The following is a 24,793-nucleotide window of genomic DNA, read 5'->3' as shown; positions in this document are numbered from 1 at the left end:
ATTATTTACTTTATTGATTTTTAGTTACAGATTTAATTATATTATTATAATAGGTTATGTCCATATTATAATAGGTCTTACGGTCATACAATTGTTATATATTAATTCACATGTATTTATTTAATATTTATGTTTATGGATCAACATGTGACTGACGCGCGCGCGCTCTTGAACGCTTCCGCGTGGCTCGTCAGCGCTTCCTGTGCGTCAGTAACTCGGCGCGAGTCGGTAACCAGAATCAGCATGTTATTCATCAGTAACAGGGTTAAATTCTGTTCGCTGGCGTTCACCGCGGCGCGCATGTACGCCACCGGAGCTCAAGCCAACAACAACCCGGTGGTGTTCTTCGACATCGCGGCGGACAACGAGCCGCTCGGTAGAGTCACCTTCGAGGTGCGTGCGAGAGAAGCTACGAACTCTACTATGCGGAAGGCACGTCTTATGAATATTAATGACGTTCGTCTAGTTTGTTCGTCTGATTGGCTGAAAGAACGCGGGACGCTAAACGGTTGGCGAATCAAGGAATTCCTCGAGGGTTTATGAATATTAATTATAATGCGTGAGTGGACGCTCCACGAACTAATAAATATTCATAAGGTCGGCCTTCTTCATAGTAAAATACTCAATCTGTAAATGATCAAAAATACTTTATTTTAAAATACTTTCATGCGTTATATATTTACAATATTTTTTTTTCGTGTTTCTGAACATTTTCAGTTTAATTATTTAGATGTTCAAGCAAATATAGCTATATTTTCTATGTGTGTTCACTGCTCAATTTGACCCAGTTTTTAGTGTTTTTAAGGTTTTCTCATTTATTGACCTTTAACTCTCTTCCTGAACTGTAGCTGAATGCGGATGTTGTGCCCAAAACAGCAGGTAAAACACTTTATATTCATTATATTGTACTGTCTTTTCTACTCTGCATATGTGTATACGAGTATATGTGTACTTTGGTTTTCTTTTGTGTTTTCTAGAGAACTTCCGCGCTCTGTGCACAGGTGAACACGGATTCGGATACAAGGGCTCCATCTTCCACAGAGTGATCCCACAGTTCATGTGTCAGGTGACGTGACCCCCGTCAAGATCCCGCACGCTTGAAACCTGCCGGCGCTGCTGGGCTTGGCTCTGAGAAACAATTCCTCACTGTATCTGGGTGTAATGTTTAATATGGTATTGAGTATGACATTTAAAACAATTAAACCAGTGTAACATGCTGTAACTGGAACCAGTTGCATTGTGTTAATGTTACAAAATCCCTTTAATGGCTTGCTGTTCCTGTCCTAACAGAAGAATCCTGCTCGACTCATTACACATTTAATCACACACTTTGTACTCATTTAAAGTCTCAAATGCTTGCTGCATGTAAGCACGTGTAATTAAATGAAAAACACTTGTACTCGTCATGTTTACTTTGATTTACACTAATTGGTTTCTCTCAGGGAGGAGATTTCACGAACCACAATGGAACTGGAGGAAAGTCCGTCTACGGTCCGAGATTTCCGGATGAGAATTTCAGACTGAAACACACCGGACCAGGTAAAACACACCTGAGCGCTTCACGAGGGTTTGCTCTGTTCATTAGATGCTGTGAGTTTATGACTGTTTTTCAGGTTTTCTTGTCAGGGTGAATGTGGGTGAGTTTAGTTCACTGTATAAAGAGCTTTCAGTTTCTCTGTAGATGGCGCTATAAGAGCTGTTACCGTTAACTAAAACTATTAAAAATGGTTTTAGTTTAATAAAATAAATTGGTGTTGAAGTTCTAAAATTACTAAAACTTAAACTGAAAACTTAAAATAATTTATTATAATTTAATTAAAATAAAGTGAGATCAAAATAACTTAAAAATATAAAAATAAAAGCTAGTTACATAAATATTATAACTAAAAATAAAAAAATAAAGCTAAATATAAATATATTTTTAAAAAATAATAAAAATGACAAAAGCACAACAAAATTACTAAAAACTTAAACTGAAATAAAAATAAAGCTAAATAGAAATATTTAAAATATACAATAATAAAAACAACAAAAGCACAACAAAATTACTACAACTTATACAAAAAATGCCAGCTCAAAACTGAAATAAAAATAAATCTATATATATATATAACAAATTAAAATGGCAAAAGCACAACAAAATTACTTAAACTTAAACTAAAAAGAATACTGAGTTTAAGCTCAAAACTGAAATAAAAATAAATCACAACAAAATTACTAAAAACTTAAACTGAAATAAAAATAAAGCTAAATATATATATATATATAGATATCTATATATATATATATATATATATATACATATATATTTATATATATATATATATATATATATTAAAAACTTAAACTGAAATAAAAATAATATATAGAAATAGAAATATATATATAAAAAACAAATAAAAATGACAAAAGCACAACAAAATTGCTAAAACTTGAACTAAAAAAATACTAAAATATAAGCTCAAAATTGAAATAAAAATAAATCTAAATAGAAATATATATAAAAATGACAAAAGCACTACAAAATTACTACAACTTAAACTAAAAAAATAGTGAAATATTTAAGCTCAAAACTGAAATAAAAATAAATCACAACAAAATTTCTAAAACTTGAAATAAAAAATAAAGCTGAATGGAAATATAAAAAATTACAAAAGCACAACAAAATTACCAAAACTTAAACTGAAAAAAACTAGTTATATAAATATTAAAATACTATTAAACAATAATTATTTTGTTCTTTAAAAAAAAAAAATACAGTAATAATATGAATAATATGAAAATGATGCTGCTTGCTTACTTTGACTTAGTACTTTTTTAAAGCATTAGATAATAATTCTAACTAACCTAATAAAAATAATATAATTATTGTGAACTTTTTTTGTGATGTGAATATTGTATAATATTTGTGTTTATATGCAAATATGCATTTAAATCAGCATAAGCCATTAAACACCGTCGAGCACTGGTTGTGTCCTGTAAACTAAGTGCTAATGTTTTGTTGGTGTGTGTTCAGGTATTCTGTCGATGGCTAACGCCGGACCCAACACCAACGGATCCCAGTTCTTCATATGCACCGTCAAAACAGAGTGGTACGATAATCCTCTTCATGAATCTGCTTTCATGCGCGTGTGTGATGTTGAGTGTGTGTGTGTGTGTGGTGTGTCTTCCAGGCTGGACGGGCGGCACGTGGTGTTCGGCAGCGTTAAAGACGGGATGGATGTGGTGAGGAAGGTGGAGGCGCTCGGCTCTCGCTCGGGAAGAACCGCTAAGAGGATCAGCGTCACCGACTGTGGAGAGCTCAAGTAGATTCACGAGTCGAGACACATGCTTCTACCGTCCTGCTGCAGATTCAGAGACTACTCCACGTTCTTAATGTGAAACTCAGACACTTTCGGGTTAGAGGAATAGTCTTTATTTACTCGCTCTCGTGTCTTTTCAAAGCTGTGTGACGTTAAACATTTCATGCAACACAAATGGTGTTCTTTTTTTCATTTGACAACAACTTAAAGTGACCAGAAAGGCTGCATGAAAGCACTTGTGCATTACGTTTAGAGTCTTCCGGAAGTCATGCACTTTTAAAGTCGTGGTCTTGTGCAGAAAAATAGATTATTATTTTATTATTATTTTGCTCCAAGGAAAAAAACACATTTTACAGGTTTAAAATTAACACAAGAACGACTAAATACTGTCATTTTTACATGCATTATTCCTTTACAGTAACATCCACTGTGAATAAATATAATTTTTAACATCATTCTCAGGTAAAAACTGTTTAATCTGGACTGACTGCTTGAGATTATGAATTATGGCCAGTGTGTTTCAGTATTTGTCACCTGAGTTTGATTAATAAAGCCGAGAGCAATAAGACATGATGATGATGATGATGTTGTAGTATTTTATTTGTATTTAGAGTTTGATCTGCTCTTGAGGACGAGCGGCGAGAGCATATAAGGTACATTTCTGTGTTTCACAGGTTATTAATGGCACATTGCCTTCATATTTCACAGTCTGAGTTACTGTCATTCATGTACATGCAGTGCTTTAGTAAGAAGATCTTAACTTTTAGATCTCGTGTATGAATCTGCATTCACATTTCTGAAGCTTGAGCTTGAAACCGGTTTGAAACCGAATGCACTTCGGTCTTAAAAATTGGTTTTGCATTTGAAAAATTTAAAACTCTCCAGATTATAAGTTAATAAAAACACACAAGCACATGCACATTCATCAACAGAATGAAAAAATGAATGCTTTTGGTCTTCTTTTTCAACATCTGATTCATTGCTTTATGCATTCAGACCAGAAACACTTCTTCTTATCAAATGTTGTGATTGAAAAATGTGCAAGTGCATCTTTCAAATGCTTTTCGAGGCCACTGTATATAAGATGTTATGTAAAGTATTTTTCAAAAACACAGGCACAGACTTCATTCAGAACAGAAACACATTGTATAATTAACCTACAGTATTAAAACCGTTAATGTTGTGATCACTGTTGCTGTCACTATTATTGTTCACACTTTTACCCAAATACACAAATATCATTGTGATAAACAGGCATTGAGTGATGCCTCCTAAAATCACTCTATATGCAAAGTGTAGAAAACAAGAGCTATCAAAAGATGAACAATTCATAACCGTACTAAAAACGTTTCATTGGGTGTCAGAATTATTTAAAAAGCCCTTCGAGAAACTACACTGACAAACCATATACAGCATCGAAAGCAGAATATTTCAAAGATATTAATGCATTTAATATGCAGAAGGACATCATATATGCTGGAAAATCACAATTTAAAAATGCAAATCTTATCAGCAGTTTCCACTGATCACAGTAATTCAAATTAAGTCATTATGGGTGAATTTAAAATCTTAAAAACAAAAAAAAACTGACAATTTAGAAATATTCCTGGTGTTTTTCTTTTTCTTTTTAAAATGTTTTAATCACAGCGATATTACTTTAATTAATAATCAATCTAAAGTTTTTTTCTTTTCCTGATTCATGTTAGTTGCTTGCAAAATCACTTTCACAAAATCCATTTCCTTGATGACATCACCCCACAGGAAGTGACATCATTTTGGAGGGAAAGCAGCGGCACAAACGTCAGTAAGTGTTTGATTATCAGTGGATTCTGTGAGGTTTTGTGCTGTTATCTCTCGGTCAGAGCTCATTATTGATCTCATAAATATCCAGGATTTATTTTTTAACGGCTTCTGAAGAACAGGAATGAGCCACTGCAGTCCAGAGTTTCATATCAAATTCATTTTGAAGCCCTGCCTGTAAATTATTGCCCTGAAATGTGTTTAGTAAGTGCTTTAGAGGCATATTTCACGTGAATTCACAGCAACTGACCTGACGTCAAATATTCAGTACTTACACCATTCAGAGTGATATTATATACTCTAAATGTGTGTGTGTGTGTGTGTGTGTGTTTGTGTGTGATGTTATATATTTTAAGTGTGTGTGTAAATGTTTGTGTGTGTTACTATTTTTAATGTTTTTGAAAGAAGTTTCTTCTGCTCATCAAGCCTGCATTTATTTGATCAAAAATACAGAAAAAATGTAATTCGCTTTAGATAAAAGCGTCTGCTAAATGTTTGTTTTTAAATGTATTATACTTTAAATTATCATTTATTTCTGTGATGCAAAGCTGAATTTTTTAGGATCATTATCACATGATCCTTTAGAAATCATTCTAATATGATGATTCATTATCAAAGTTGGAAACAGTTCTGCTGCTTAATATTTTTTCAGAACATGTGATACTTTTTTAGGATGCTTTGATGAATGTTTTTAAAATATAAATATTTTGTAATAACAATATACACTACTGGTCAGTAATTTGGGGTCAGTAATTTTTTTTTCTTTTTTTTTTTTATAAAATCAATACTTTTATTCAGCAAGGATGTGTTAAATTGAAAAAAAGTGATAGTAAAGAAAATATATTATTAGAATATATATTATTAGAATTTATTTTTTATTTTGAATAAATGCAGTTCTTTTTAACCTTTTATTCATCAAATATATTAGGACAGCAGAACTGTTTCCAACACTCATAATAAATCAGAATATTAGAATGATTTCTAAATGATCATGTGATAGACTGGATGTTACATGTGACACTGAAGGCTGGAGTAATGATGCTGAAAATTCAGCTTTGCATCACAGGAATAATTTTTTAAATCATTTTTTTTTAAAGTATATTCAAATAGAAAACTATTATTTTAAGTTGTAATAATATTTCACAATTCATTTCATTTTTGATCAAATAAATGCAGGCTTGATGAGCAGAAGAGACTTCTTTCAAAAACATTAAAAATAGTAATGTTTCCAAACTTTTGGTCTGTACTTTATATATATATATGTGGCATAACGTTGATCACCACAGAAAATAATTAAAAATATATATATTTGTTGCCCCTTTTATATTTTTTGACACAGTCATGCACTGAACAAGATTAATCAGGTCTTTAAGTGATTTTATCATAAAAATGTTTTATGTAAACATTTGAGTTTTAATTCCAGTGCACCGTTTTCTTTAACAACCACAAATGTATTATTCAAAAAATCATTTTCTGTGGTAATCAACATGCACAAACACTGCTGACAACAGCGTTTCAGTCATATTTACCCGGAGTCAGTGAATACTGTCAAACTAAAGCGAGGTGATGCGGGCGTGACGGGCGTCTTTGGAGGTCAGAGGTCACTGAACTCGACGGCAGTAGTATCCGAGCATCTTACACTTCTCACACAGATGCTGAGGATGTTCTTTGCTCTGGTCAGATACGTCCAGACCGTCAGGTTTCTCCAGAGGACGCTGACGACCAGAGGAAAGAAGTCAATAAGTTTCTCGCTTAAAAGCAACATTCACAATACACAAGAACATGTGAGGGTTAAAGGAAAAAACAGATCCAACTTCATCAGGTTCAGAACTTCCTAACCTGCCAAACAAACAGCAAAGAAGCTTGATCTTGAGCCAAGAGAGCACTATTACATCTGCCAGTCTTTTCTTGAGTTAAGAACCGTAGTTAATAACTAACAGATGCTCTCCAGCTTTGACTGTTTCCACTTGGTTTAGATGCGTTTAGATGTTCTTTTGTACAAATGCTTGAAGCGACCAGAACATTTACCCAGGGGCCCTTTAGGCTCCTGAGGCTTCAGCAGGGATGCGGTCGTGTTTATTCGGACGAGATGGAAAAAACAACAAGTCTTTGTCTTGCTTTCCCATAAAAATATCTAAACATCCTCAAAGCAAGAAACGTTTACTTGAGAAGGAAAATTGCACAGTTGATCAACTGCTTTTTAATTTAATTAAATCTCAGTTTTGCTTAAGTATACTAAAAATAAAACCATAAAAAAAATTTTTTTACTTTGAAATAAAATAAACACTAACTGAAAAATTAAATATTTCAGCTAGTTGCCAAGGAAACTTGATGTACTAAAATAACTAAAACTAATAAAATGAAGGTAAAAACAAAAAAGAAATATAACAAAATGACTAAAATTAAAGTGAAAAAAAATCTAATTCAAAAAATAAACACAAACTAACAGAATATCAAAGATACTAAAATAACACTGTTTTTAAGGATGTTCAGAGATCTGTGTTCCAGCTTCTCTTCACCTGTTTGTGAGGATAGACGTTGATGTGGCATTTGATGCACTCCTGACCCATGTTCGCCCAAGAGTTCCCACTCATCCACTTCCTCTTGCATTTGGGACACTTGTACTCGCCGAAACACCTCTTCTTCCCCTGATACGGCGTCACACCCTCTCCTTTAGGACGAGCCTGGTGAGAAAACCATTTCATCAAAGTATCGTACAAACAGTTCAGCACCATTGTAAACACTACCATTCAAAAGATTGGGGTCGGTAAGATTAATTCATTTTTTATAATAATTTTAATTGCATTAAACTGATCAAAAGTGACAGTAAAGACACTTATAATGTTACGAATGATTATATTTCAAATAAATGCTGGTCTTTTGAACTTTCTATTCATCTGTGAATCTGAAAAATAAAATGCATCACAGTTTCCACAAAAATATTGTGCAGCTCAACTGTGTTCAACATTGATAATAATCAGAAATGTTTCTTGAGGAGCAAATCAGTATATTAGAATGATTTCTGAAGATCATGTGACACTGAAGACTGGAGTAATGATGCTGAAAATACAGCTGCGCATCACAGAAATAAATTACAGTTTAACAGAGATTCACATAGAAAACAGATGTTTTAAATTCTAATAACGTTTCCTGTATTTTTGTCATATATGTGAGGTTTTTAGTCCTTAATGTTTCATTTAATAATGTTTTCTGGAACTACAGCAGTGCATTTGTCAAACAAATAACAGTAAAATGTCACATTGTTACAGTTGTGTTGCACTGGAATGTTTAATGTATCATCCTGAACTGTCTAATGGAATTCAAAATGTAACATGTAACATTCTCAGAGCCGCCACAGGAGGCGCTGCAGTGGAGATTATCTTCTCCAGTCATTTTACTCTTTCCCACACAAACACATGCAGGTCTGCTTCAGATTTAAATCACTGATTTGTTTGACGGAGGTCCCGAAGTGTTTAATGTCTTTAGCGCGGTTATAAGGAGTGTTTAGTCATGATGAGTGTGTCTGCGTTGAGGATTCTGAAATCCTTCATGATGTATGTCTAATAATTCCAGGCCCGCTGTCGTCAAGGCTCTGATTTGCCCCTCAGTGTTGGACGCGGGTTCAGGCCTGTGTGGGTTTGATTATGATTATGATTACTGGCATTGCTCTGCTTTAATTAGACACATCTGATCCTCTCACGTCACTCAGTTAAACCACCTGCTGACTACATTTCATTCACTTTACTTCTGCTTTACAGCAACACTTGAGAACGGTGCAATGCAGCGCCCTTTTCTCTGTATTTCTCCAATGACTATAATTATCTAAACAACCAATGAAAATTCACCCGGCAATCACTTTACTCTTAAGCAATTGTGAAGCAGTGCAGTGTTATTTATTTATTTTTTAATAAAGTTTTTGTTAACATTTTCTGTTTTCAATTTAATTTTTTTTTCTTTTAATAGTTTCTGTTTTTTATGTCTATATAGTAGTTATTTATTTAGTAATTATTTATGGTTATTTTAGTACTTCATTTTGGAAATGCTGCCTTGGCACCTTTTTAATAAAATTAAAAAGTAATGTTTAATATTTTATTTTTATTCCAGCTAAAATGTATTTTATTTTGATTTATATATATATATATATATATATATATATATATATATATAATATATATATATATAATTTATTTATTTATTTATTTATTTATATTTAGTTTTGGTTAACGATAATAACCCTGTATAATAATGCTGTAGACCAAACCTTATGAGAATTAACCACTAGGTGATGTTATAATAACTTCATCAATAGCTTATATCTAAAAAAATTTATTTATTTTATAAAGGTTAACTTTAAGGTTTAACTCTAAAAGAGTCCTAGCTACCACTTTTGTGAATGAATACACCACTTTTGTTTCTGCAGGAAACTTGTGTATAGTAGTTTGTTTAGTGTAGTTTATATTTTTGCATTAAAAAAAAACAAGTCATGAATCCAGACTTTATTAAATATTGTTTTGTTTTATCCACACCTCTTTAAAGACCTTACAAAATCATTAAACTGATACATGTCTGTAAGCTCTGAGGTTATTTGAATAATGAGCTTCATAGATTTTTAATGTTTTTGAAAGTCTCTTCTGCTCACCAAGGCTGCAATTTTTAAAATGTTGAAATGTTGAAAACAGTTGTGTTTACGAATGTTGGATTTGTGGAAACCGTGATGCATGTTATTTTTCAAGATTCACAGATGAATAGAAAGTTCAAAAGAGCAGCATTTATTTGAAATAGAAATCCTTTAGAACATTATAAATGTCTTTAATGCCACTTTTGATAAATTTAATGTGTCCTTGATGAATAAAACTAATTTATTTCTTTCAAAAAAAAAAAAGTGTTGTTTGATGTTTGTTTGGTTTGGAGCGTTGTTGAATTGTGATGTAACAGTGGCATGAAAGCGCTGCTGGAGGGAGGAGATGTTTATTCAGTGGTCTGTAATCACAGCTGGAATGTGAGCGTTTTCACATGTTATTCTGACCACCAACAATCTCTGAAATCTGAGTGAATTAAAGGAAGATGTTGACAGCCACATGAAAGATGACTGCTGCCTCACGCCCCAAAACACCCAGAACCATCAGACCGTGATTCATCTGGCATAAAACTGACCACGGTCTACTGCTGCAGGTCATCCCATTCATGTGCTTGTCTTCAAATCATGATAGTTAGGATAAATAGAAAAATCAAAAACATTTCCATTTGTACAAGAGAAAGTCATGCAGCTTTGAAGCGATGCACGGGTGAGTAAATAAAAAGAGAGTTCTCGTTTTCAAGTGAACTATCTATGCAAAGATTAAGTTTGTTTCTGCCACAGAGTAAAAAAATTACTCTTGCAATTCCAAGAAAAAAGTCAAAATATAAACTCGCAATTCTGAGAAGAAAAGTCAGAAGTCATGTTTTTTTTATTTTTTTTTTTATTTCGTGGCATAAACAAAAAAGTCAGAATTGCAAGATATAATCAGAGAATTCTAAGAAAAAAATGAAGAATTCTGAGAGAAAAAAAGTCAGAGTGGCAGGATATAAAATCAGAATTGTGAGATATGTTCTGAGGAGAAAAAAGTCAGAGTGGCAGGATATAAAGTCAGAATTGTTTGATATTAATTGAGTTTTAAATACGAATATTTTTAAAAAAGTTTTAAATATGGATATTTTTCTTACAGTAGTGCATCTTTTCTTTTGGGGGGGTTTATTCACCCCCCGGAGCTGTGTGGAGCACTTTTTATGATGGATGGACACAGTTTATTGGACTTCTATTGGACTATTGAATCTCAACACCCATTCACTGCCATTATAAAGCTTGAAAGAGCCGGGACATTTTTAAATATAACTCCGATTGTATTTGTCTGAAAGAAGAAAGTCATACACACCTAGGACGACTTGAGGGTGAGTTAATTATGGACTAATTTTCATTTTAGGGTGAACTATCCCTTTAAGACAGCAGTTGAGAGAACCTAAATATCTAAATGCATCCATTTTTTATTTTTCGTTCTCTCAATGATTCCCTTTTTACAGTGCAGATCATGGGCTCTCAGAGTTTATTCTCTGTGTCCCTCGAGGCCGCTCAAGGGCCCCTGTAACCCCACGCTATATGATGAATAGTTTAGAGGAGCCGTCATCATCATCGAGTCCAGCTGTGGGAGTTTGGTGGAGACACAACCAAATATTAGCAGCTGGAAATGTGAGTCAAACACACACACACCCTTCAGAGAGTCGAAGACCGCTTTCATTCACTAAACTCAGATTAAAGGATAGTTTACATTGTGTAAACCGGACAGACTGATGTATTTAAGCACAACAGAAATTCACTAAACATTCACTGAGAGGACGAGCGTCTGAAGAGCTGACTGTGTTTCAGGAGTTTACTGTACAACACCTGTGCTATTTTATTCTCAATGACATACTATCATAGTTTTTGTTAATATTTTAAATTAGATTTAAATTTCATGTTTCAACTTTATTTTAGTTAAAATTTAAAACTTTGTCATTTTATTAGTTTTTGTTTTTTTAAATGTCCATAGTTTTTTTGTTAATATTATTTTTACTATTTAATTATTTACTACATTCTATTGTTTTATAACTATAGTTATTATCATACTGAAATCATTAAAATGAGAAACAACTAGCAACTAGGTAATCTCAGTTCATATTTATTTTGTGTCAATTATTCTGTGAATATATTGTAAACTGTAATTTATTTCTGTTTATTATCATACTGAAATCATTAAAATGAGATCCTCCAGTCTTCAGTGTCACATGATCTTCAGAAATCATTCTAATATGATGATTTGCTGCTCAAGAAACATTTCTGATTATTATCAATGTTGAAAACAGTTGTGCTGCACAATATTTTTTTTGTGGGAAACGTGATACAATTTATTTTTCAGGATTCACAGATGAATAGAAAGTTCAAAAGAACAGCATTTTTTAAATATTTTGTAACATTATAAATGTCTTTACTGACACTCTCGATCAATTTAATGCATCCTTGCTGAATAAAATATCAATTTCTTTCACAAAAATCTTACAATTAACAATTAATTTAAACATTTTAGATGCAAGCATCTCTAGAAATAAAACAGACCAGCCACAATTCAGAATTGAATTATTGCAATGATGTCATTGTTGGTTAGTTTTCAATCTATGCAAGATTTTAAGACTGAAATTGTCTACAAAACAAAGTCTGAATTATTTTCATTAGTTGAATACTTTAGAACAAAATTTGAGGACATTTGTTTTAGGATTATTAATGCAGCCTTGCACTGTAATCATGTCCTCTGCCCTTGCTCACAGTTTCTCTGCAAACGCCCCTCAATCTCTTCCAAGGACTTTGCGCCGCACAGCCTGAATTTCCCAGAGTTCCACAGCGGAGGTTCTCTGCGTGAGGATTGGCTGTCACTGGCTCTCCTCCATCTGGAGCCCATCAGAGTGAACAATGCCGAGCCACAGCTCTCGTGAGATCCAGCGGAGAACATGTGTGCAATTATTCCTCCCTAACAGACCCAAATGTCTTCGCTCTGCTCTGTTTGCATTGGCAGCGGTGCAGTAGAGACATCTGTACTGATGTTTCAGGACACTAATAATGCAAGGACGTTTTCTAAGAGGAGTAGCAAATCTGTCATCGTTTTCATTTGTTTAGACCATCATTACTAGTGGGGCAGCAAACTAATTTTAGATGCTAAAATCATTGTAGTGGATGCCAGCAATAAGAAGGAATTGCAAATGTGTGCCGCATACCAACATGCTTAAAACCACTTTTGATTATTTTCTTAAGCAAATTTTTAAATAAATGTACTATGTTTTTGTAAGTAGGTGTGGCTCATATTATATGAGCACAAAACATCCCATAATGCATTTCTTAAACGTGTTGCAATGCACTCTGGGAGTGGCTCGGACGGAAATCTGACACGGTGCCTGTAATTCAGAGCCAAATGTTTACGATTTCCCAAAAGCTCTTTTTAAACCTCATCAAATACTGTCCACGGCACGCCTCTCATTAAACACACTGAGGAACATGAACACACTGTTTTAGACGAGTGAGTTAAACTTAACTGAGCTACACTCACAAGGACTAGTAATTCAGAGACAGTACACTTAGTAAATTAGATTTTAATACTTCTATTCATCAAGGATGCATTAAATTGATCAAAAGTGTCAGTAAAGACGTTTATAATGTTACAAAAGCTTTCTATGTCAAATGAATGCTGTTCTTTTGAACTTTCTATTAATCTGTGAATCCTGAAAAATAAATTGTATCACGGTTTCCACAAAAATATTGTGCAGCACAACTGTGTTCAACATTGATAATAATCAGAAATGTTTCTCGAGCAGCAAATCATCATATTAGAATGATTTCTGAAGATCATGTGACACTGAAGACTGGAGTAATGATGCTGAAAATACAGCTGCGCATCACAGAAATAAATTACAGTTTAACAGAGATTCGCATAGAAAACAGCTATTTTAAACTGTAATAATATTTCACAGTTTTACTGTTTTTACTGTGTTTTTGATCAAGTAAATGCAGCCTTGATGAGTCTTCTTTTGGATACATTAAAAATCATACCAAACACCTTTTGAACGCTAGTGTATTTTAGTGTATTTTAAAATAAATCCTCTTTGAGTCTGTTTTTATTTTTCCTTAGGAATTTTTAACAGAGACATCTTAGACATTGTTGATACTTTAGTGAAACATTACATTAAACCCTATTACACTGCTTGAACAGTAAAGGAGAAATATTAATATTCCTCCAGGTAAAGAATTTTAAACACACTTTACAAATTAACAGTTATTGTGAGATCCATTTTGTATGGCTATATTCTTCAATAACACTTTTTGAACCTTTAATATGTCAGAAAACTAACATTTCCGCAGCCAACCTGTTACAGACCTGTCCCCCGAATATTAGCGATCTCTGATTCGGACTCCATTTCCCATCATCCCTCATACCTGGGACTGATTACACAACCACACCTGCATCTCACTTACACACTCTCACACACACACATACAAACGCACACACACACACAAACACACTCACGAACACACACACACACACACACACACACACACACACACACACACACACACACACACACACACACACACGGACTCCTTGGGAAGTCTTGATTTGCACCGGCTGTCTTTTCTGAATGTTATTACCTGTGTTTTGTTTCTAGTGTTATTGACCTTGGACTGTTTCTCGATTCTCTGATTGTTCTCTGCCTGTCCCGACTTGGATTGCTTCCCCTGGACTCTGTTTGTCAGCTGCCTGCCCTGATCTCTCGCCTGGTTACCTTTCTGTCTCAGCCTGGTCTCCATTGTCCTGTCTTGCCTGACCCTGTATTGTCTGACTATTCTCAATAAAGCTGCGAATGGATCTAACTCCCTCTGATGTGTCGCTACACAACCTTTGCTCTACATGCAATAAATTAAATCTGCACACCTCACTGATGGCAGTGACCCACCCTTACAGTAATGCTAAAGTGTGAGTGCATGCATTATATATGGAGTTATATATGCTCTTAAACATTGCTGTTTTTATAATAGCACTGCAGGTACAACAGTGGTTAAACCCTGGCATTAAAAGTGTTTTTTTTTTTTTAAATGAATTAAGATTTTAAGGCATGAGTTGTATGGACTGTTATGATATTTTTGTGGTGTTGGATGTCTGACAGTATCTGTAGTACAGTAACGTCTCTGTCAAACACCCACTAATGTCATTCCTGTCCGTCCCACAGCATGACAGATTTACATTCTCTGTGTTCTGGATTATATTCACATTTCTGTGGGTTTCCCTACACAGATGATGTTTTACATCATCAGAGTGGTTTAACTGAATAAAAGAGAGCAAACACTGTTACAATCTGTTAAAGAAATAGTTGAAAATTTTCTGAAAATGTACCCAAGATATAGACGAGTTTGCAGTGAATGGGTGCCGTCAGAATGAGAGTCCAAACAGCTGATAAAAACATCACAATAATCCACAAGTAATCCACAGCACTCCAGTCCATCAGTGAACATCTGGAGAAGACAAAAGATGAAACACATCCAGCATTAAGACGTTTTTAACTCAAATACATAGAGTTCATAATAACACTTCCTGCAGTGAAAAAGTGCATCTCTTGTTGTCTCTCACATCAAAATCCAGACACATATTTGTTTAGAGCTGTTTAAACACTGCTTGATCTGTGCAGATTTCTCTCCTGATTCACACCAGAACACTTTTTCACTGGAGGAAGTTTTATTATGGATTATGGACTCTTTGTATTTGAGTTAAAATCGTCTTAATGTTGGATTTGTTTCAGGTTTTGTCTTCTCCAGATGTTAACTGATGGACTGGAGTGCTGTGGATTACTTGTGGATTATTGTGATGTTTTTATCAGACTCTCATTCTGACGGCACCCATTCACTGCAGCGCCTCCATTGATGAGACACTGATGCAATGCAACATTTCACCAAACCTGATGAAGAAACAAACTCATCCTCATCTTGAATGAACTGAGAGTGAGCACATTTTCAGCACATTTTCATTTTTGGGTGAACTATTCCTTTAACACACTCACATTAACACTCACTGTTTTGATTGGTTGCTAGTATGTTGTTATGTGGTTACTAAGTGGATGCTTACTAGCTCAAGTCAACAGAACCCACTTAAAAGTCTCTTATATTCTGGTCTCTAGATATGGTTACACCCAGAAGTTTAATGGATGTTCAGATTCTTTAATGAGATCAGTTAAACAGAAACATACTTCACACATGTGAACAAACGCAGATGCATTTCCCATTGAACACCCTAAACATGCATTCTTGTATTATAGTACTCATGACTCTGTTGTCTCTTACTATATAACCCTTTAAATGTCTGTGCCATTAAACCAGATGCTGTTATTCACATTTCTAGCTACATGTCTAAATAACTTACCCGGTAAAACATTCAAACTATTAAAACAGAGCATGTGTAGCTAGAAGTGTTTGTGTTCCCATACTTGTGTGAAGTATGTTTCTAATTGAATTTTGAGGATCAGTTTCACAACTACCTGCAGAAACAACAGATGTCTTCAGCACTTTAAACTTCTTCAGGTATATCTGATCACTTTATGGGGAAAGAAGATACTGGTTTATAGGATTACTGCTAAAATATAACATACTGAGGAAGGACATGACAGAGTTTACTGTGTCAGTGACTCATTACTTTAATGAGGAGCAAAACTGTGTCAGTACTGTATTCAGGGTCCAAAACCAACACTTGCCAAGTAAAATTGGCGAGTAAATAAAAAGTTACTCACCAGTTAGGCGGTTACATAGTTGAACTGTAAGTGATGATCTGAACCTCAAACTATCCAAATCAGAGACGAAAACAGACCATCAACTAATGAAAACCTGCTTTTAGGATGTTTTATTATTTATTTTATTTATTTTTTATTTATTTTTTACTTTTTTTAATTAATATTTGTCCATCATGGCATAAAACTAAATGACAGCAAATTAGGATAAATATATATATATATATATATATATATATATATATATATATAATATATATATATATATATATATAGCCTATATAAACTAATAGCAATATTAGCAATATTATTTAATTTAATACATTTAATTTAATGTAATATATTTAATAAAGTTTCATTTAATAATTTAATTTAATTTAATTTAAACCTGCAGTCAGTAACTTTTTTTTTTGTGTGTGTGTGTGTGTGTGTGTGTGTGTGTGTGTGTGTGTGTGTGTGTGTGTGTGTGTTCAAAATGTACAAAATTTATATAATAAGTGAGTACATCATGAATCCATTTTCCAAACTGAGCTTTTGTTATATCGTGAATCACTGCAGTACACCTATAATAAGTGTTTATATTCAGACTATTTTAGACTGGTTCGGGTCGGCTCTGCTGCAGAGTAGCCCAGTACCTGCGTGACTCTTCATAGACATAAACAGAGAGAAGTAGCTGTGGCTACAATGTTCTTCCGCAAGACACATAAGGTTCTGTTTATTAACTGAACTTTTAATTGCAAAGTACAGTTCAATAGCCATATATAGTACAATTGTAATGTTGGGTCCAGATTGTATTGTATGTGCACCACATTTTATTGCATGTTTAAATGTTAAAAGCACTGTGCAAAACTGACATAAGGAGTTTTTGTGGCGGCTCGGCCAGACGTGTCCAGCTGTGATCAAGTGTTGGGTTTCAGTGAGACGGACGCTGACAGGTGGGCAGGCAAAACAAACACAACAAAACGTCTGGATGAAAAACTCCCACCTACTCCTGGAGCAGAGGTGTGTGCGGTGGACACACGGACATACTGAGAGATTCTGTGTCATATTAGTGTCAGAAGATCTCATCTGAACACAGACGGTGAAAGATCAGAGGGATCTGTGATAGCTACTCTTTAGAGCTATAAATATAAGTATTATATAAAATCAGAGCAGATGTGTCATTACAGACGGTTGTTTAGTTACATCGATAAAGTTTGTGATGTTGACTTAGACACGCAGAGATCATCTGACTGACATGTGACTAACCAGAGAATGGTTTTATATACCATTTAGGGATGGGAAAATCTGAGATCCTTGGTACTTAAATGAAGTGGTGTTTTTTTTCTGTTGCTAGGTAGTTGCTAAGGTATACTGGGTGGTTGTTAGGTGGTTGCCATGGTTTTGTAATGTGGTTGCTAGGGTATTGTGAGTGGTTGCTAGTAGGGTTCGGCTGATAGACGATGGCTGATAGACATCACAATGTTGAGCCGGCATCGTGATCATGATCGTGATTCACCTCACGCCTGCGATGTTGTGCGCTGACACTGCTGATGATGAAAATCCCCCTCCCCCCAATATCATCGTCCATCGGGATGTTTCACTGTAGACATCATCTGATGCCAATATCGCCCAACCCTTGTTGCTAGAGTGTTGCTGTGCAGTTGCCAGAGTGCTTGCAATGTGGTTGCTAGGGTGTTGCTAATATACAGTTGCCAGAGTGCTTGCTATGTGGTTGCTAGGGTGTTGCTAATATACAGTTGCCAGAGTGCTTGCTATGTGGTTGCTAGGGTGTTGCTAATATACAGTTGCCAGAGTGCTTGCAATGTGGTTGCTAGGGTGTTGCTTATTTTACAGTTGCCAGAGTGCTTGCAATGTGGTTGCTAGGGTGTTGCTAATATACAGTTGCCAGAGTGCTTGCTATGTGGTTGCTAGGGTGTTGCTATGCAGTTGCTAGGGTGTTCTGGGTGGTTGCTAGGGTGTTGCTAATATACAGTTGCCAGAGTGCTTGCTATGTGGTTGCTAGGGTGTTGCTAATATACAGTTGCCAGAGTGCTTGCAATGTGGTTGCTAGGGTGTTGCTAATTTTGGGTTGCCAGAGTGCTTGCTATGTGGTTGCTAGGGTGTTGCTATGCAGTTGCTAGGGTGTTCTGGGTGGATGCTAGGGTGTTGCTAATATACAGTTGGCAGAGTGCTTGGTATGGTGTTCTGGGTGGTTGCTAGGGTGTTGATAATATGCAGTTGCCAGAGTGCTTGCTATGTGGTTGCTAGGGTGTAGCTGTGCAGTTGTTAGGGTGTTCTGGGAGGTTGCTAATATACAATTGTCAGAGCGCTTGCTATGTGGTTGCTAGGGTGTTGCTGTGCAGTTGCAAGACTGTTCTGGGTGGTTGCTAGGGTGTTGCTAATATGCAGTTGCCAGAGGGCTTGCTATATGGTCGCTAGGGTGTTGCTGTGCAGTTGCTAGGGTGTTCTGGGTGGCTGCTAGGGTGTTGCTAATATACAGTTGCCAGAGTGCTTGGTATGGTGTTCTGGGTGGTTGCTAGGGTGTTGATAATATGCAGTTGCCAGAGTGCTTGCTATGTGGTTGCTAGGGTGTAGCTGTGCAGTTGTTAGGGTCTTCTGGGAGGTTGCTAATATACAATTGTCAGAGCGCTTGCTATGTGGTTGCTAGGGTGTTGCTGTGCAGTTTCTAGGCTGTTCTGGGTGGTTGCTATGGGTGTTGCTAATATGCAGTTGCCAGAGGGCTTGCTATATGGTTGCTAGGGGTGTTGCTGTGCAGTTGCTAGGGTGTTCTGGGTGGCTGCTAGGGTGTTGCTAATATGCAGTTGCTAGGGTGCTTGCGATGTGGTTGCTAGGGTGTTGATATGCATACACTACACGGTTGCTAGGCTGTTCTGGGTTGTTGCTAGTGTGCAGTTGCCAGAGTGCTTGCTATGGTGTTCTGGGTGGTTGCTAGGGTGTTGATAATATGCAGTTGCCAGATTGCTTGTTATGTGGTTGCTAGGGTGTTGCTGTGCAGTTGCTAGGGTGTTCTGGGTGGATGCTAGGGTGTTGCTAATATACAGTTGCCAGAGTGCTTGGTATGGTGTTCTGGGTGGTTGCTAGGGTGTTGATAATATGCAGTTGCCAGATTCCTTGCTATGTGGTTGCTAGGGTGTAGCTGTGCAGTTGTTAGGGTGTTCTGGGAGGTTGCTAATATACAATTGTCAGAGCGCTTGCTATGTGGTTGCTAGGGTGTTGCTGTGCAGTTGCAAGACTGTTCTGGGTGGTTGCTAGGGTGTTGCTAATATGCAGTTGCCAGAGGGCTTGCTATATGGTTGCTAGGGTGTTGCTGTGCAGTTGCTAGGGTGTTCTGGGTGGCTGCTAGGGTGTTGCTAATATGCAGTTGCTAGAGTGCTTGCGATGTGGTTGCTAGGGTGTTGATATGCAGTTGCTAGGCTGTTCTGGGTCTGGTTGCTAGGGTGTTGCTAATATACAGTTGCCAGAGTGCTTGCTATGGTGTTCTGGGTGGTTGCTAGGGTGTTGATAATATGCAGTTGCCAGATTGCTTGTTATGTGGTTGCTAGGTTGTGGCTGTGCAGTTGCTAGGGTGTTCTGGGTGGCTGCTAGGGTGTTGCTAATATGCAGATGCTAGAGTGCTTGCGATATAGTTGCTAGGGTGTTGATATGCAGTTGCTACTGTAGGCTGTTTTGGGTGGTTGCTAGGGTGTTGCTAATATGCAGTTGCCAGAGGGCTTGCTATATGGTCGCTAGGGTGTTGCTGTGCAGTTGCTAGGGTGTTCTGGGTGGCTGCTAGGGTGTTGCTAATATGCAGTTGCTAGAGTGCTTGCGATGTGGTTGCTAGGGTGTTGATATGCAGTTGCTAGGCTGTTCTGGGTGGTTGCTAGGGTGTTGCTAATATACAGTTGCCAGAGTGCTTGCTATGGTGTTCTGGGTGGTTGCTAGGGTGTTGATAATATGCAGTTGCCAGATTGCTTGTTATGTGGTTGCTAGATTGTGGCTGTGCAGTTGCTAGGGTGTTCCGGGTGGCTGCTAGGGTGTTGCTAATATGCAGATGCTAGAGTGCTTGCGATATAGTTGCTAGGGTGTTGATATGCAGTTGCTACTGTAGGCTGTTTTGGGTGGTTGCTAGGGGGCTCTGGATGGTTGCTAGAGTGTTGCAGAAAAACAAATAGCTAAAAGGTGCGCAGAATATGCAGTTTACTCATTTTCTTGTCTCAATCCAAATTCTTAATACCTTTTATAATAATATATTTAGAGTCATTAATCTCTGAACCTCCAGTAAGAAACTGTTCTGAAGTTCTTTCCGTATGTCTTGAAATAAAAGTGACAAGTGTATTTTGAGCTCTTTAGGAACACAATCTAATTGATTTAAAGCAGGAATCGTCATGTGACTCAATTAAAGGAAGCTAATGTCTAGACAGACTTAGATTCAGGTCCAGATCCATATGCTTTGTGCACACATATTTAAACTGCTGTCGGAGGAGCGTCCTTCCCTTTTTCCTCTCTTGTTATCATCTTTTCTCTCATGTCACCTGAGACTGATTAAAATGCTTTGACAGTAAATTTAGTGGAGGGCAAAGATCTAAATCATTTCATCTTTCTATAAAAGGTTTTTCCCTCCGTTTCTGGAGCTGACGCCCTGCTGACTGATGTGCGTTTGGCTGGACTTGGTGTCAAGGGGGCTTTTTCTCATCTATGACAGCCAATGATGTCATGAAAGGCAAGAAACTGGATCATCTTTCTTAAACGCAGAAGGTTCATCTGGCGCTCATTACGGCTCCTCATGCGGGTGTGGTGCTTGCGACAGTGAATTGTGGCTAAAATTTTGTAATGCAGGTCAGTTACAGTAAAGACTGTTAGATCATCACACCACTGGTATCATAGAACTGGTTCCTAAGGTGCTCTAGGTTGCTGCTAAGGTGTTGTTATGCAGTTGGCTGTGTGGTTGCTAGGGTACTCTGAGTGATTGATGAAGTGTTACTATGCAGTTGCTAGGGTGTTCTGGGTGGTTTCTAGAAGTTGCTAGGGTGTTCTGTTTGGTTGTTAGGTGGCTGCTAGGGTGTTGCTTTGCAGTTGCCAGGGTGGTTGCTATGCAGTTGCTAGGGTATTATGAGTGGTTGTTAGAGTATTGCTATGCAGTTGCAAGGGTGTTCTGGGTGGTTGCTAGGGTGTTGCTATGCAGTTGCTAGGGTATTATGAATGGTTGCTAGGGTGTTCTGGGTGGTTGCTAGGGTGTTGCTATTCAGTTCCCTTGTGTGGTGGCAAGGATGGTCTGAGTGGTTGCTTAGGAGTTGATATGCATTTCTTGGGGTGTTTTGTGTGGTTTCTAGGCAGCTGCTAGGGTGTTCTGGGTGGTTGCTAGGGTGTTGGTATGTAGTTGCTATGCAATTACTAGGGTGTTCTGGGTGGTTGCTAGGGTGTTGCTATGTAGTTGCTATGCAATTACTAGGGGGTTCTGGGTGGTTGCTAGGGTGTTGCTATGTAGTTGCTATGCAGTTACTAGGGGGTTCTGGATGGTTGCTATGTGTTTGCGAGGGTATTGCTAGGTGCCATCAGTGAGCAGAGCTTCAGCTCAGTTCTATAATATGTATAACTATGTATATAATATGTGTCTAATAAAAACAATATCGGTGTATTATGATTGACAGGTTTTGATAAGCAGGTTGTAGCTGAGCTCAGGTGCGCAGCAGTGAGTGTTTACCTGCGGACAGTCTTTGATGTAGTGGCCCTTATTGAAGCACAGGTGGCACAGGTAGTTGGGTGGAGGTTTCCTGCAGGGCTTTCTGGGTTCAGAGGTCAGCGAGAGGTCAGAGAAGCTGTCCGTCAGTAAACTCAGACCCTCGACGATGTTGTTTAACGAGCCATAGGGAGACGAGCCCTTATATAAGCGGCTACACAGAGTCTGTAGAGAGAAAAAAACACATGAAACTTTTAAAAAATTTTTTATGTAATTCATAAGCATTATCATATTTAATTTATATACCTGTATGAGATATAATATATGGTCACAAGGTCATGGGTTCAATTACCAGGAAATGCATGATCTGATAAAACGTAAACCTTGAATCAGAATCATTTATTTAATATTATAGCTTTAGTTAATATTTTGAATATGTTTTTTTTATTTATATTTTTAAAAGAATACAATAAGCATTATCATATATAGATTATATATGAAATATAATATATGGTCACAAGGTCATGGGTTTGATTCCCAGGGAATGCATGAATTGAAAAAATGCATACCTTGAATCAGTGTTGTTTTTACTATAACGTTGTAGATTTTATTAATATTTTGAATAAAGGTTTTATTTGTATATTTCCTTTTTTCACTTTAATTTTATTCTATTTTTGTTATTTTTATTAGTTTTTGTTAAGTATGTCAAGATAAACTAAACGAAAATGAGAACTGAAACTAGCTGAAGCAAAATATGTTTTATATATATATATATATAATATATATATATATATATATTATTTTTTTTTTTAAATCAGTTAATGTATATTTTATTTCAGTAACAGAATTTCTTTATAGTTTTAATTTTTTAATACTAAGATTATTTGATTTTCTTAATTTCTGTTTATATTTTTAAAGTTTAGATTATTTAACATGCCCTCAGTCGGTAAGTACATTTTAAGTTTAAAAGTTAAAACTTATTTTTTCCAGACTGCCTGTAGGTGTCAGTGTACTGTAAAGTATTGCTTGAATAAGAACACAGAACATAAGCATTAAACTTAAAACTTAACATGTTACTCTCAGAATCAGACAGTTGTTTGTTGATCTGTCACAAAAAAAAAAAATAAATAAAAAAAAAAAAATCTCCCTTTACTGCCAATGATTCCCTCTGTGTATACATTTCTATTTTTGCTTGTTTAAAATAGTTTTTTTGTGGTTTTCTGTGGTCTGATTTCCTTTCAGCAGATGATCTGTGTGAGAGAGAATGTTCCGTTTTCCTCAGGAAGACAGACTTTGCCACATGATTCTCCGAACCCTTTTCCTCATCCTTTCTCAGGAGATTGTCCATGCTGTTCAGAATGAAATATTAGCAAACTGCCTATATATAAAGTATAGATGTGTACAAAAAACTGCCTATATATAAAGTATATACTGTACACTATTAAAAAACGACATGCAATATGCAATGACAAACATATAAAGGTATGTTTGCATTATGTAAAAGTAGTATGCAACATTCTATCTATGACATTTAATCATCGACGTGTAATATGCAACGGACTAAAATGGTAATACTATAGTATGTTTTTGTTACTGAAAGGAGAGAGAGAGGTCGCATCAGTAAGGCGGTCGTGACGTCATCACCTCTGTGCGCTCCTGGATGAAGCTGCTGCTGCTGCTGATGCTGCTGAAGCTGGAGTGGAGATGTGAGTCCAGGTCCTCCTTGGGTCTGCTGCTGTATTTCCCATCAGACGCCGCGTTTCTCTCAGACTCCTGGAGGGACAGATAGACCCAGTTCAAAAGTTGCGTGGGCTGATAAACCGCGTCCAGAGCCGAAACCAAACTCATTTTCCTCGTGGATAAATCCAGCTGTTTGTCGGTGGGTGCCAGGCTCTGGCTCTGTTACCGGCTCACACTGAACACATTGTTGCGGAATAAGCCGGGACAGTTGATGCAGCTCTGGAGAGGAAAGTTCAGCCACATATTCAGCGCAAGTTACCAATCCTGCAGCTCTGCACGGACGGCTGATGTATATTCATAAGCTGTGGACTCGCCATTGGAAGGTTACCAAGAAACGTCATCATATATTAATTAATATTCAAAAACACGCTCTTGCCCATTTCGAGGATTCCAAAGAGCGTCAGCACGAACTAATTAATATTTATGAGCTGAGACCCTTTCACAAAAAAACAAAAAACAAAAACACTTAATTCATGATTTATTAAACTGAACAATATTGGAACAATTTGCAATTTAACTTTTCTACTTGTTTATGTGTAAAACATCAGTTAATAACTTCATGTCTGTTTTTTGTTTGCTTGTTAACATATTTTAACATGTTTATATATATATATATATATATATATATATATATATATATATATATATATATATATATATTAAGATGAACAAGAGGCTTTTCTCTTTTCTTTTATATAATATAACTCAGCCACACAGCCAGTTTTTGTACTCGTAAAAACCAAATGCAATAAAGTTCTCCAAAAGGCTATAAAACATCCAGATGTCTGGCATCCTTACAAAAACTGTACCATGATAGATATATGCTTGTAATAATCATAATAAATTTACAAGTATTGTCTTGTATATCAGTCACAAATTGACCGGGTTTTTTTTATTCTACCACTGCAACTGTTATTCTAAAATTTTGCTAACTGCTTTGTTCCTTTTCATATTAAAATTTTTT

The 24,793-nt window shown here is 36.1% G+C and overlaps 2 protein-coding genes across 2 annotated transcripts; one reads left to right on the top strand and one right to left on the bottom strand.

Annotated features, from left to right (window-relative positions):
* Positions 1 to 164: 164 nt before the first annotated feature.
* On the top strand, positions 165 to 3,875 carry LOC109101996 (peptidyl-prolyl cis-trans isomerase A-like). The gene is made up of 6 exons (XM_042768182.1): positions 165 to 393; positions 849 to 879; positions 978 to 1,066; positions 1,443 to 1,539; positions 3,017 to 3,092; positions 3,174 to 3,875. The coding sequence occupies exons 1-6, from the start codon at positions 244 to 246 to the stop codon at positions 3,307 to 3,309; spliced, it is 579 nt and encodes a 192-aa protein (XP_042624116.1). The 5' UTR covers positions 165 to 243; the 3' UTR covers positions 3,310 to 3,875.
* A 2,474-nt stretch (positions 3,876 to 6,349) lies between these two features.
* On the bottom strand, positions 6,350 to 24,157 carry LOC109101995 (zinc finger CCHC domain-containing protein 24-like). Its single transcript, XM_042768181.1, has 4 exons — positions 23,734 to 24,157; positions 22,114 to 22,314; positions 7,622 to 7,786; positions 6,350 to 6,817 (listed from the first exon to the last, which is right to left on the bottom strand). Exons 1-4 carry the CDS (start codon positions 23,935 to 23,937, stop codon positions 6,704 to 6,706), a joined length of 684 nt encoding a protein of 227 aa, XP_042624115.1. The 5' UTR covers positions 23,938 to 24,157; the 3' UTR covers positions 6,350 to 6,703.
* Between the last annotated feature and the right edge of the window lie 636 nt (positions 24,158 to 24,793).

Source organism: Cyprinus carpio, chromosome A12, assembly GCF_018340385.1.
Source record: "Cyprinus carpio isolate SPL01 chromosome A12, ASM1834038v1, whole genome shotgun sequence".
NCBI classification, from domain to species: Eukaryota; Metazoa; Chordata; class Actinopteri; order Cypriniformes; family Cyprinidae; genus Cyprinus; species Cyprinus carpio.
The sequence above is the reverse complement of the archived record's forward strand: the minus strand, read 5'-3'. Positions and strand labels throughout refer to the sequence as shown.

Coding starts and splice junctions, on each gene's coding strand:
- LOC109101995 (XM_042768181.1), bottom strand. CDS start 23,937: ATGAGTTTGGTTTCGGCTCTGGACGCGGTTTATCAGCCCACGCAACTT. Junction 7,787..22,113: donor ACATCAAAGACTGTCCGCAG/GTAAACACTCAC, acceptor TTTTCTCACCAG/GCTCGTCCTAAAGGAGAGGG. Junction 6,818..7,621: donor ACGTCTATCCTCACAAACAG/GTGAAGAGAAGC, acceptor TCTGGTCGTCAG/CGTCCTCTGGAGAAACCTGA.
- LOC109101996 (XM_042768182.1), top strand. CDS start 244: ATGTTATTCATCAGTAACAGGGTTAAATTCTGTTCGCTGGCGTTCACC. Junction 880..977: donor TGTTGTGCCCAAAACAGCAG/GTAAAACACTTT, acceptor TGTGTTTTCTAG/AGAACTTCCGCGCTCTGTGC. Junction 1,067..1,442: donor TCCCACAGTTCATGTGTCAG/GTGACGTGACCC, acceptor GGTTTCTCTCAG/GGAGGAGATTTCACGAACCA.